The sequence below is a fragment of the Lissotriton vulgaris genome, chromosome 2_1, assembly GCF_964263255.1.
Source record: "Lissotriton vulgaris chromosome 2_1, aLisVul1.2, whole genome shotgun sequence".
Lineage (NCBI taxonomy): Eukaryota > Metazoa > Chordata > Amphibia > Caudata > Salamandridae > Lissotriton > Lissotriton vulgaris.
This window is the reverse complement of record NC_141687.1, coordinates 627,446,285-627,459,456: the sequence shown is the minus strand read 5'-3', so window position 1 is coordinate 627,459,456 and position 13,172 is coordinate 627,446,285. Positions and strand designations below refer to the sequence as shown.

Sequence of the window (13,172 nt, the reverse complement as noted above, 5' to 3'; positions counted from 1 at the left end):
CTCTTCATTCACCCGGAAACTAGCAAGATCACCGCTAAGCCACCCCCAGTCAGTCACGCTGCTCCCCGTTCCTAAGGAACAGAGAATAACCTTCGAGGAGGAGCCCACCTTCAATGTACCATGATGTCTGATGACCAAGAAGAACAAGGACAAGGCTACAAGTCTTCCATCCCAACCTCCACACTCAGGCAGTCACCTCCACCACAAACCTCACTTACCCGTTCACCTTGTCCACCCACCATGCCCCATTCTCGGTTCCCCTTCCACCACCACCAGAATCTCCTAACCCGTCAGGGCACTCCTACTCAGACCCAGGCAGAGAAAGACCCTCATGGCCCCATCCTCTCTGTCCAAAAAGAGGATGGGGATGATCTCTGGAATGAGTATATTGTCCTCCCTGCAGATTACCATCCTCTGGAGCCTTACCAAGCTAAGCCATTCCCACCACATGATATCACATGTATCATGCTGTGATTCAGAGGGCGGTCCTCCAACCTAAAGTCAACATACTTGTACTACAGGAACCGGACGACCTTTTACTGGGGACCCTCTCCAAGACTTAACATTCAGTTTCTTTCCATGCATGCATCCACCGCATACATGTATGATAAAGACAAACAATTTCAGGGATCCTTTTAAGGACAAGGTGTTCACAACACAAGGGGAGAAGAAGTTCAAACCTTCTCTCAGTGACCCACTGTACTTCCATGGCTGGGTGCCTCCAGACTCCACAGTGAAGAATCAGTCATCAAATCAAGCCATGGGTGATTATCCCTGGTCAAGGAGAGCTTGCGCCTCAACATCATTGTGACTGTGGAGCAACTATCCAGTGGTGTATTGCCAATTTAGTTAGCTTGCTGTTGTAGTATGATGGTTTTTATTGGGAGGAGATGAAGAATCTTGTGCAGCACCACCCTGAAATCTACAGGAAAAGGTGGGAAGAACTAGCGACTAAGGGAAAGATCATCTACATCAATATGCGTTATGTACTTGATGCTGCCAATTCTGCTACTTGTAATGGAGCATCCTACTCCACTGCCATGCATTGTGTTCAGGCTGGAGGTTCAAAAAACTTCCTCAACTTCCCACCCAATGGGGAACCTTTCTTTGAGCCCTAAGTGGTTCCGATTCTGGAAAAGGATACAAAAATAACACTGCAATTGCCAGGTTCATGGGTGCACTGCAGTCCGCAACTCCCAGGGGCACCTTTTGTAGGCAACAACCCAGGGATAGGACTAAGACCCCCCCCCCCCCCCCCCCCCCCCCCAGGCAAAGCACACTTCTACCAGTGCCCACAGCTAGCCTTTCACAAATCTCAAGCAGGCAGAGTATACAGCAGGGGTGGCTGCCAAGCTAACAATGGAAGGGAAACAAATGGATTGAGGGTAGAGGCTATAGACTTCCACACTTGACATATGTAGTCTGTCTCAGTGTGTTCGGATAGTGCAAAGAACCAAGGAGCACTACCCTCTATGCTCCTTACCTAGGAATAAATTCCTATATCAACATTAAGCACAAACTGACGAGCATATGCGCTGCTGGTTACCGAGCCAATTCGTGGTAATGCCTACTAGATAAAGGTCTCCGCAACATGGACACCATGACAATTTGTTGGAACATATAACATCTCTGAATACATTTCTTTGTGATTTAACCCGTTTAGCGCGTCGAACATTCCGCCCCAGTGCGGACGTTCGATTGTGCTAACGGGATTCGGACGTCCAACGGTCGTGCGCAGCACTAGCGAGGTAGAGCACGCGACGACCGTTGGACGTTCGCAGCACTAAAGGGGTTAAAAAAGCCATGAAGAAGTCTCGTTGTGAGACGAAACGCGTCAGCTATGGTCCTTTGTTTTCAATAAATGCATTTAACAAAGAACAATCCTTTTTAAGAAACCAACATCTGGGATCTGGACATCTTCTTGTGTGCTCACTGTTTGGACATTGGTTGTTGTAACTATTGAAAGTGCTCAACCTTTTTGTGCTTAAAAAGGGAAGGGCTTGAGATGGCTATTGCACTCTCAAGCACAAACTCACCCACTTCTCTCCACAGTCATACAACACCTGGCAGGGGCAGAGTAAAGAATGTCCGCCCTCGCTAGGAGGAAATCACCTCAGACTAATGTGTTATAACAATAGTTCAGAGGAGCTACTGCTTAGAATTTCATAACACCCCCTCACCCTCCATTCAACCTCCACCACATCCTCAACTAAGACAATCTCGCTCTCCTAGAGGAAGAGGTACAAGTGCCTCATCAAAACAGCATATGCCCCCACACCAACAGTCAAAGACGTCTGACCACTGTCCTTCCTCATTCCAAAGAAGGACAACTCCCACTAGCCTAACCTAGGGCTGAGGTCACTAAATCAATACAACCTGTTGGATCCCTTTCATAGGACAGCCTTGCAGGACGGCATTCCGTTGCTCCACCAAGAGGACTTCATGACAGCGATAGACTTGAAAGATGCCTACTTCCATACCCCAATCCACTGTGCCTACTACTGGTATCTTGTGTTCCTAGTAAGTGGACAACACTACAAATTCAAGTTCTTCCCTTGGAAGTCACTACAGCTACCAGGGTTTTTACAAAGTTCCTGGCAGTGGTGGCCGCCCATCTTCACAGAGGTGGTAGCCACATCTTTGCATACCTTGATGACTGGCTGATCAAGAGCAGCACCAGGCAGCAGTGCTTAACCTCATTGCTGCTGATGCCATTTCCCTGCTGTGCTGAGAAATCGTAAATCCCATTGTTCATGACGAGCTGGGCTCGTCATCAGCCTGGGAGGAGGCTACTTCATGACGAGCCCAGCTCGTCATGAGCCTGGAAGGGGTTAATACACACAACTGAAATCATGCCTTCACAACTTAGAGTTAAACATAAATACAAAGGAGTCCAACTCCAACCCCAACAGATGCGGCCCTTTCTGGGGTCAGTCCTAAACGCTTTTATAGGGAAAGCATAGCCAAACCAGCAGACGATAATGGCATTACAGCAGCTGCTGCCTCTTTTTTAGTCCATTTGTCACATTACTATAAGAAATGCAATCAAGTGTTTGCACATGATGGCATCCTGCGTAGCAATTATTTCACATGCTGGGCAACACATGCAGCCACTCCTGCAGTGTCTTGTAAGCAGTGGTCACAAACAGAGGGTCATTGGGAAGATCTAGTGTTGATAAAAGCCAGCATGCAGCATCCTGTGCATTTGAGGAATAGCAATGAACTATTGCTGGGCAGGTCTTTCTTAGACCCACACCGAGGCATCACTCACTCAGTGGGGAACACATCTAGGCAACATGGTACCTGGAACCCTCAGCAAAAGGGTTGACACATCAAGTACCTGAAGCTGATGACCGCCTGCCTAGCACTCAAATCCTTCTACAAATTTATTCAGAGAAAAGTAGTCCTCATAAAACTAACAACATTATGGCCATGTATTACATACAGAAGGAAGGGGGCACTCCCTCCACATGCTTTAGTGCAGGAAATCTGATACTGGGAAAGCTGCAACAAGATCTACCTTTCAGCAGAACACCTGCTGGGAGCGAACAATGACTTTGCAGACCTTTTAAACATGATGCATCCACAAGTCAACAAGTGGGAACCTGCATGTTTTGCCCAGGTACTTCCAACAATGGGGAACCTCAGCCACTAACTTCTATGCCAGCCCATAAAATGCAAAATACATAAGCCTCACCTTCAGGTACCCACACAGACAGTCCATGAGCATTGCACTATGGATGATCTGGTCAGGGAAATGTTTTTACGCTTCTCTTCCTCTCCCATTCATCCTATACATGGTGAGGAAGAAGAGGCAAGTGTCCATGACCCTCATCCTCTTGACCCAACTTGGGTAAGGCAGCTCTATACTCAACGTTCCTGGAGGTGTCCATCACTTTCCACAAAATCTACCAATCAGGCCAAAGCATCTCACACAATAGCACAGATAAATCAGGCATCCAAATCCGAAACAGCTCAGCCTAGCTACCTGGCACTTGAGGTCTTAGAGTTTGGCTACCTACACCTCCCTAATGTGTGTATGACCATACTGCATGAGGCACGCTGGCACACTACATGTGCATATATATTGCAGCCAAGTGTGAGAGACTTGTCCACTAATGCCTCTTGAAGCAACTAGACCCCTTCAAAGTCACAGTTACAGACATCATCCTTTACCTTTTACACCTTCAGAAGGCTGGTCTTGCATATACCTCTTATGTCTCCACTTAGTCGCTGTTGTGACATACATGCAGAAAAGGCAATACTCATCTTGTTTTAAAATCACCACTGTTAAGGCATTCATGGAAGAAACTTCAGAGGAAATACCTCCAGGTACACCGGCTGCTTTGTTGTGGAAGCTTAATATAGTTCTCATAAGGCTTATGGGTCCACCTTTCGGACTCTTGCAGCCTGCAGGTTCTTTTCTGGAAGGTGTCTTTTCTTGTAGCCATAACCTTGTTCAGGTGTAACAGTGAATTAAAAGTCCTCACCATTCAAGAACCATTCATTGAGGTGCAAAAAGAAAAGGTAGTCCATAGATATAATTCAAAGTTCTGACCAAGGTTGCCTCACCTTTCCATTAACCAGACTGCTGAGATGTCCATATTCTTACCACAACCTGATCCAGAAGCTGAAAGGGTGTTGCCCCCCTTAGACATCAAGCAGCCACTCACGTTCTATATTGACTAGGACTAAGGGCCCAATTTAAATTTAAGTGGTAGGCTATCCTCCGCCAGCGTGCCGAAGTATTTTAGTCTGTCACCATGGCAGCAGTTCCAAAATTTAGCAATGTCCATTGAGTTGATCGACATTTGTAGCATTTATAAGAACCACCATCAAAGCTGTTTCTGTGAATGCATTGTAACTTTGACATATGGCTCTGTCAAACACAACAAAGTAGTACGGCAAAGTTAAAACGTTTTCTATATTCAAAAACAAAACCCCAAAGTGGGATTTCGTTTAAAAAAAAAAAATGCCTCCCTTGACATGGGAGTCATATCCCAAGGCGAGTTGGCATTTTTATGTTTTTACTGCCCCTTACCGCCAAGGTTTTCTTGGTGGTGTTGGGCAGGGTAAAACTACCATAAGCCAACCCATCTATATAAGGGCGGGGGCAGTTAGCCAATTCTCCAACGACCCTTACTCAGTCAAGCTATCAGAGCGGTTTTGCCGCAGTGGAGAGGGAGTAGTTTCTGCCTTTACCAAACTATGGTTTGCCTACTTTTAAATCTACCGGGGGGACCGTTATATTTCCAGTTAGGATACTTCAACTTCATTGCCATTGCGATGGAGTACCATTTCTGCCAAGATTTAAATGAGGCCCTAGGTCCTTCTTCAAAACTAACCTGCTCTTTGTAGCTTTTTCTAAATCTCACAAAGCTCACCCCATTTCCAAAAGTGGTAATTCAAGGTGGATTGTCAAATGCACCCAAACTTGCTATGCGAAAGCTAAATGTGTACTCACTGTATTTCCTAGAGCACACTCCAAATGCAAGAAGGGAGCAACCATCGTTTACTAGGTAACATCCCATTAACAGACAACTCCAAGGCAGCTAACTAGTCAACACCTCACCCCTTTACATAACATTACTGTGTGCACATACTAACCTGTCAGTAGGCTATGGTTGGCCAAACATCTGCCTGCCAAACATCTGCCTGCTAACCACTGCTTATGAGGAAACTTCTTTACAGTTGATGCAGAGCATGTAGATCTACAGCAACATATGCTATGAATGGAAAATGTTACCCTGTAAGCGTCTGTTCATATATTTTAGTGCTGTAGATTCACATGCACCCACTTTCCTCCCCAGAAACTAAGAATGATTGCACATGCTACACCTTCTCACACTTCTTTAAAAATTGACAGTGCAATTGGCACATCATAAAGTATAACTCTCCACTCCACTTTTACCTCTCACCCGAGAAGAAAACAATTGAGGGTGGAGTTGGTGTTCAGGTGCATTGTAGACTACAGGAGGAGTCACAGCACATCCTGTGACTCAAAACTTCTTTGAAGAAAAATAAGTTGTAATGTCCGAACTAAACAGTAAATGGCAGTACTATGCACAGCATATAAATCTACAGCTCTATGTGCTACAAACAGATGCTTACAGGATAAGTAATATTTTCCCTCTGGTGGATACTCAACCTGCAGATTCCTCACTGACCCACTGATCTCTCCACTCTGAGGCGTAGTTACTGTGTTGACAGTGGGGGTACACGTTTGTTTCATGCAATGCATTACTTTGATTTCGCCAGGATAGCCTCTCTGTCTAAGGGCGGGAGATTTAGTGGGTGAAATGAAGAGAACTGACAGCAGAGTGGCAGGTGGCACCATAATAAGCTCTGTGACATCATATGTGGGAGTTGTCAGAGTTAGGTCACAGCCTTGATGCCACCTGTTGGCACAAGAGAGTTGTTGCCAATTATTCAAATACAGTCACCTGTCTGGAGCAGATTCATATGGTTAGGAAACTGTAGGTTTCTAGAATGTCCACTGGAAAGCTTGTTACCAAAGTTAAGTAAGTTTTGTCTTTTCCATCAAGTGCTACTTTCAGGGTCACAATACCTGAGTGGCAGACAAAGTACCACACTCTAAACCTGTAGTGAGAGCGAGCCAGGCAGACAGTCATACTTGCACAAGCACACTAGTCATACTGGGTTTCCATATCTAGGCCCTCAGCCTAATCATGGCCATTTAATGAAATGCTGAGGATAATTCCATATTTGCAAAGGATGTCATTGTTGTGAGCCTATTTACGTCCATTATCCATCTTATTACTGACAGGTGCCTACTCCCAGAAGAAGGCTCTCCTCACTTAACCACTGAGTGAAGATATAGACTATGAGAAGATAGACCCACATAGTGAAAGAGAATACATTAAAGAGTAGGTACTCGCCCATGGTGCACCTACATGCTTTCACACAAATTGCCATTGCGTTAATGTTCAGCTAAAAACCTCAATTTGGCAAACTCTGTTCGGTTTCAGGTCTCTAGATCCCTTGTAGTTCTCAGGCTGGCTGCAAAGTCAAACATGTGGAGTAAATTGATGGAAAAATGTGCATCAGCAATCATGTGCCCACACTGTAAGGGGCAACATATGCACCCACAATGTCATTAGCAATGTACTGCGGGGTCCATGCTGTGTGTACCAGATATTTCAGAAGAAGGTCAAAACATTCACCACCCTCAACCCCTTACATTTAGGTTCAACTCATTCCATCTGAAATCTGATATATAGTGTGCTCTTGAGGAGGTGGCACTCTGTAGGCATGGGGGATTCTTACTTTATCCTCATCCTAGCATGAACTGCCAAGGAATGGGAAGGCAACTACAGAGTTCCAACTTGCTGCTGTCAGTTAATGCATTTCCGAAAAGGGATCTCTGCTGCAGAAGATCCAGAGTCAGGTATCATTTGTGGTGCACTAGATGGGCTTGGGGCACAGTGACCTGTTCAGAAAGAAGCAAGCCAACGCATATGGGGAGACTATTGATCACTGTGAAGAGTCACTGTGCCAGTGTGCTTACAATCGTCCTTCTGATATTTACTTTTTCTTTTGTCTGTCATCTCACCTGCAGTTTCACTTTATCCGCACTTTGCACTCACACTTTCATGCGTGTCCTTACCTTTCAAAACCCTCTGAGATCTGCTCTCTCTCTCTCTCTCACACTCATTCACTCTCTACCTTTCACATGCACCTGTACATTCACTTTCCATACTAGCTCTTTGCCAGTCATTTGCACTTTTGTACTCGTTCTCCTTAACACACTCACTCACTCTTGTGCACTTGCACTGTCATGGTGAGTCTTCATAATCATTATCACCCTCACTCCACTTCAAATACAACCTGACAGTCACTCTTCCACCTTATAACACACTCTCACACATCTAATTTCTCCTGCTTCTCCATTTTGTGTCTTGCAGTTTTTCCCATATGGTGATGCATCGAAGTTTGCACAGCACGCCTTTCGGACATTCGACAAGAACGGAGATGGCACCATAGACTTCCGGGAGTTCATTTGCGCCCTATCCGTCACTTCCAGAGGCAGCTTCGAGCAAAAGCTGAACTGGGCTTTTGAGATGTATGACCTTGATGGAGATGGGAAGATTACTCGACTGGAGATGCTGGAGATCATTGAGGTACAGAGGCCGCACCCTACTTACCCTGTTCCTTTAACTCTTTTGTCCCCATCCTATTCCTGGCAGCGTGGGCTATTTGACAGGTCTAGGGATTGTCAGTCACAACACCAAGAGGTCAGAGTCATCACTTCCTACCCTGCGGCTACTTGGATTTATAGCAGGGACATTCAGAGCTCTGTACCATTAGCACAATTGGTTACTACTGCTGAATTCCATGTGTAAAATAACCCACCCAGTTCACTAATAATTGTGAAACTAGCCCGTCCATTGATGCCACCCAGGACCAGGGCCTTCCCCCCTGGTCCTGTCCCTGCCACGTCTTACCTTGACGGAAGTGAGTCCCATCCTCAGGGCCCATTACTCAACCCCCAACACCTTGACTAGTGCTAACTTCAACTGAAACAGGTAGAGCTCCATCCCCATAAAAGACTGGTGAATTTCGTCCCCTCTAAAAAACTCCACGTCCTGAAATCACAAGTCTGAATGTGGTATCCTGCCAACATCGTTATCCCTGCAAAACGCCCTTATTTCCTTGTTCAGTTCTCCTGGATTTTTGGATGGCTGGCAGTTTAATACCCACCCTCCCCCACTCTCCTGGGAATGAACTCTGTCCACATGGTGTGGCAGCCAACCCATAACTTACCAGCCTGCTTAAGGTCCCATTTCATCTCCTTAATTAAGTCCAAAGCCTTTTGAGTCACCAAATCATTTTCCCCCAAATGAATGATAAGAACTTTCGGACATTTCCCTCCCCCTTTAACCTTGTGCAAGCATGGTATCCATTCCTTCCATCACATTCCCCATTTTCCTTTCCACAAAATAGAGTATAATTTGTTATTGAAACCCAGGTTGTGACCGTAAAAGCTCGCCCTAGCGTGTCGCTCCTCCTGTTTTACAAACGAGTGGCCCACGATCCAGACCGTTATTCCAGCCTCTGAGGGACTGGCAAACACACCTGCAAAAGAAATAAAGATGGCAACCCCGTCTGCTAGCCTCGCCAATCCTGAAGGAATGAGTCCCAAACTGGCTGGCGTCCAAACCTAATAGTGTTAACGCCTTACTTAGGATAGATAACAATTGGAAAGCCGTTACGGGTTTCCCATCCCCGTGTATGAAAACTCTGCCCGAGCGAACTGCCCGCCTCCAACTCTCCCTACGCAGCGCCTTGAGTGACACCGGGTAAGCCTTCAAGAACAGTAGGGTCTTCCCCACTGCTCTCTGATCAGTCTTGGACTTGTATAATTATACCTGCACCCCATTATCTTGTAAACACACCTCCTCCCAGGAGAATCCCCTGCTACTCTTTCCCCCCAGTAGGTTTGAAACCCGAAATGCTCCAAAAAATAGCCAAGACATGATGGTCGAAAACAACCCTGTCTCCTGGTGTTCAGTGCACACACTTGGAAGGCACTGAATCACGTGCATCAAATATCCAACGTCACAGGCCTCTGCTTAGGCCCTGCAGGGCCTGTCTCCCCTGCCCAACCCATTAGGATTCTTTTCCCGAACTCCCCCGCAGATGGTTACACCAACCACAGTTTGCCCTTAAAAGCGATGCCCGCCAGTTTTCCTGAAACCGTCCCCCTGGTCTGTCCTCCTAAGTCCCAGTATGAATTGGAAAACGTCCTCTACGCTTTCCCATTCCTTTCGCCTCCTTTGAGCCACCTCCTCTGAGCCCCATTCTTCAGGAACTCCCCCCAGGCCTGTAGGTTACGACGCCCCCCTGCCCCCTGTTGAACCATATACCCTGCATGGGGGCTTCACAGCCAGCTGACGGTCTGGAGACTCCGTCCCGAGCCATACCCTCTCCTCCCAGTTCTTCCACATTGCTCCATTCCAAAGAATCCAGGCCCCCTCCCTGCCTAGCGAGACCCACAGCCCAACAACCCTGGATCTGAACTGCCCTGTGCCCTTCCCGGGGGACCCCTTTCCGAAACCCTTATGCAGCCCCTCTCTAGCTCCCAAGAGGGCTCTCTCCAGCCATGAGTACACCCCCCTAGGGTGACCAGATTCTCAAAACAAAAAACGGGGACAGGTCATTGACATAGAAGTAGGACTACGGTTTGCAGTAACCATCGACATAAAAGTAGGACTATTTGACAGCTGTCATAGACATAGAAAAAGGACTACAATGACAGCTCCCTCCACAGACCGAGATGAAGCATTACAGACAACAAATCGGAGGTCTTTTATTGGCACCCCTCTCCTTTACTCAGAAGCATTAGTACTTTTTATTACATTTACACTTTTAAGAACTATAGCATATATTTGCCAAAAATCAATAAAACATCACAGGCTAGCAAACGCCAGATTTACTAGCTTTATCAATGCTCGTTTCTATAGCTGTGTGTCAGCACCACGTAAAGTACAACTCAATAATGTTGCTTAGTTGCTCGTGACAGAAAAGCATGGGAGGTAAACTGCGGAATGCTAAATTGCCGAAGGGCAGCCAACGAAAAACAAGGACATTTCTGTGTTTAACCCGGACACTGATTGAAAACAGAGACATTTGAGTCACTTGGAGACAAGTGTCGGGACACTTCTCCAAAAATGGGGACCGTCCTGGGAAAACGGGGACGTCTGGTCACCCTACCCCCATCCCCCACTGGTGACTCCCTCTCCCCTCCTCCAAGCATTGCTCACAGACCGACCTGAAGTCCACCTCAGGCCAAGGGGCCTTGCGGGCCCTCAGTACCCTGACGTGGCTTATTTTCTCCTCCAACACCCCCCCCCCCGCAACAAACCCTTGCTCTTCCCTGCTCATAGCCCTTCCCTCCCAGCACCAGGCATCATGCGGCCCCGCGGGCTCCCTAACCGCGGCCCTGCCCTTCTTTTCTCCACGAGAGGCCTCGCCAGGTACATCCGAGGCCTCTCGCTGGATGGCCACGCCCACTGCTGCATACTGAGTGTCCTCTGTAGCGTTGCCAAATGCCTCGCATTTTTCCATCATTATTTTAACTGGCGAGGCCTTCCTGCCCCCGCGGGGGACCTCGCCCGAAACATTTCCGCATTTTCCCCAGCCCTGCAGCAGGGGTGGGGCTTCATGCGCCATGTCACCCCACCTGAGCCGACAGCTTCCTTATTTATGTGAGTGGCTGCACGCCTCACATGCGAGCAGCCCCTCCCTTTTACCTGGGGCAATGCTTGGGGATTGCACTCTTCCGCATAGGCCAGAACAGCAGTAGTCACCCCGCCAGCAGACTTCTGCGGGGGTGACCCATCCCACTTGAGGCCTCCTTCAGCAGGTTGAATCAGCTTGCCAGGTTCGGACTGGGAACCTAAACCGGCCCTGGCAAAGTGCGCGTCCGCCCCCCCGGGGGGTTGTGGGTGCCGCCGAGCTCTTTGCCAGGGCCGGTTTTGGGCCGATTTTGTTACAGGGACGATTTTGCAGCTATGCTGCAAAAACGGCCCTGTAACAAAAACCGCGCCCAGGGGCCCCAAACCGGCCCCCACACCCGTGCGGCGCACCGTGGGATTGCCCGGTAACCGCAACGGCCAGTCTGGCCCTGCTGTCTGCACCCCTGCAGCCATCAGCAGGTGAACCACCTGTGCAACGCTATTGTCCTCCATAGGTGAGTACGTAGGTGATTGCCATTATTTTAACTCTGTGCCTCAACCTACACCTCCCTACCCTAGAACTCACTACCAAGAGGCCAAAAACGGAAGAGTGTGCCAGTCACCAGGTCACCATGTTAAAATGGTGGCTGGCACACAAAATGGAGGGTATATATGCTGGAATGTAACGTAGCCCAAAAGTAGCCTAACCCGCACCAATTCCCCAAAGTCCATGGGGGGCAGACCTCCCTCCGGTCGGCTGCCCCCCAAATCCCAATTTAGCTACCACTGCTGCTGCCCCTGTGCACAGCGGGTACGCAGACCGCTCCCCCTGGGTTATACACCCACTATAGGCTGTCTGTGAAGATAGTTCCAGTATCTCCAATGATGCCTTGTAAATTGAATCTTGCGCACTGCTGCCATGTGTAAGGTGAGTCTGCGTGTACCGATGCTTCCCCTGTGTGCAGAGAGCCTGAGCATACCTTTCACTGTCCCTCATAAATTCATCCTGAGCATACGACCTAGTGCCTCCATCTAAAGTCACACTGTGCCTCCAGCTGCTGCCCCTGTATAAAGTGACTCTGAGCTATCCACGTCTGCCTCTATGTACACTGCTTCTCCTGCAGTGAATGAAGTGAGTCCGACTAAACCCACTACCATGGAACAACAACTGCATGGCTAAACGTAACCATAAATATAAAATTGTCAGCAATAATTCTGCCCTCTGTATCAGTGCATGATGTGGGTTAAACGTGAAATAAATAAATAAGCTGCCTGCAAAAATAGATACAGAGGCTACCCATTAATATCACATTAAAACACTCCACAGAAGAGTCAGTGCCAACAAGCACTAAGGTTGACCTTAACAAAACCTAGGATATTGCATCTTGCGTCCTCGTCTTAGTCATAACTATTGAGGCGAGTCACCACCTACAGAGAAACAATTTACTTTGAAAAAACAACCCAACTTAAAAAAGATGACCCCTTAAAGCTGTGGATTCCTCCTCTGCTTGGCCATATCAAGTTTTGGTCTGTACTTTTGGAGAGAAGTTTTTGCTATGTTCCCTTAAAGTAATTGTGGGCCCCCCCCCCCCAGATTTTGTCTTGCCTCTAAAGTATCAGAACACACTGAGCTCATGATGCATGTGGTTGCCTGGATTACAGAGAATGCTGGCAGCCATGGTGCTTCTCTTCTGTGCATTTTCATGGTTCTTACCTGGCCCACTGTATCTAATTAAGACTTGGTGGTTGACAAACCTATAAAGTGCTAGCGATGAATTAGAGGTAAATAAACCCGGGAACTGAGAGTCCTCCTTCAGCACCTTTATGAGAACTGGGGTTTCCACCCCTGAGATGGATGAGTATCACCGAGAATTTTTTGCACTGTGCTGGTCCCAGGAATCTGCTTCCATGCCAGTCCATGGAGCAGTTCGAGCATTCTACAGAATGAATTAGAAAACACAGGGAAATCATTTC

The 13,172-nt window shown here is 47.6% G+C and overlaps 1 protein-coding gene across 1 annotated transcript in view; it reads left to right on the top strand.

Annotated features, from left to right (window-relative positions):
- Window positions 1–13,172, top strand: part of HPCAL4 (hippocalcin like 4) — a 122,521-nt gene that overhangs the window by 94,833 nt on the left and 14,516 nt on the right. Inside the window, exon 3 of the mRNA XM_086955755.1 lies at window positions 7,926–8,141. Coding sequence (XP_086811881.1) covers window positions 7,926–8,141 — 216 coding nt within the window. The remainder of the gene's footprint in view (window positions 1–7,925; window positions 8,142–13,172) is intronic.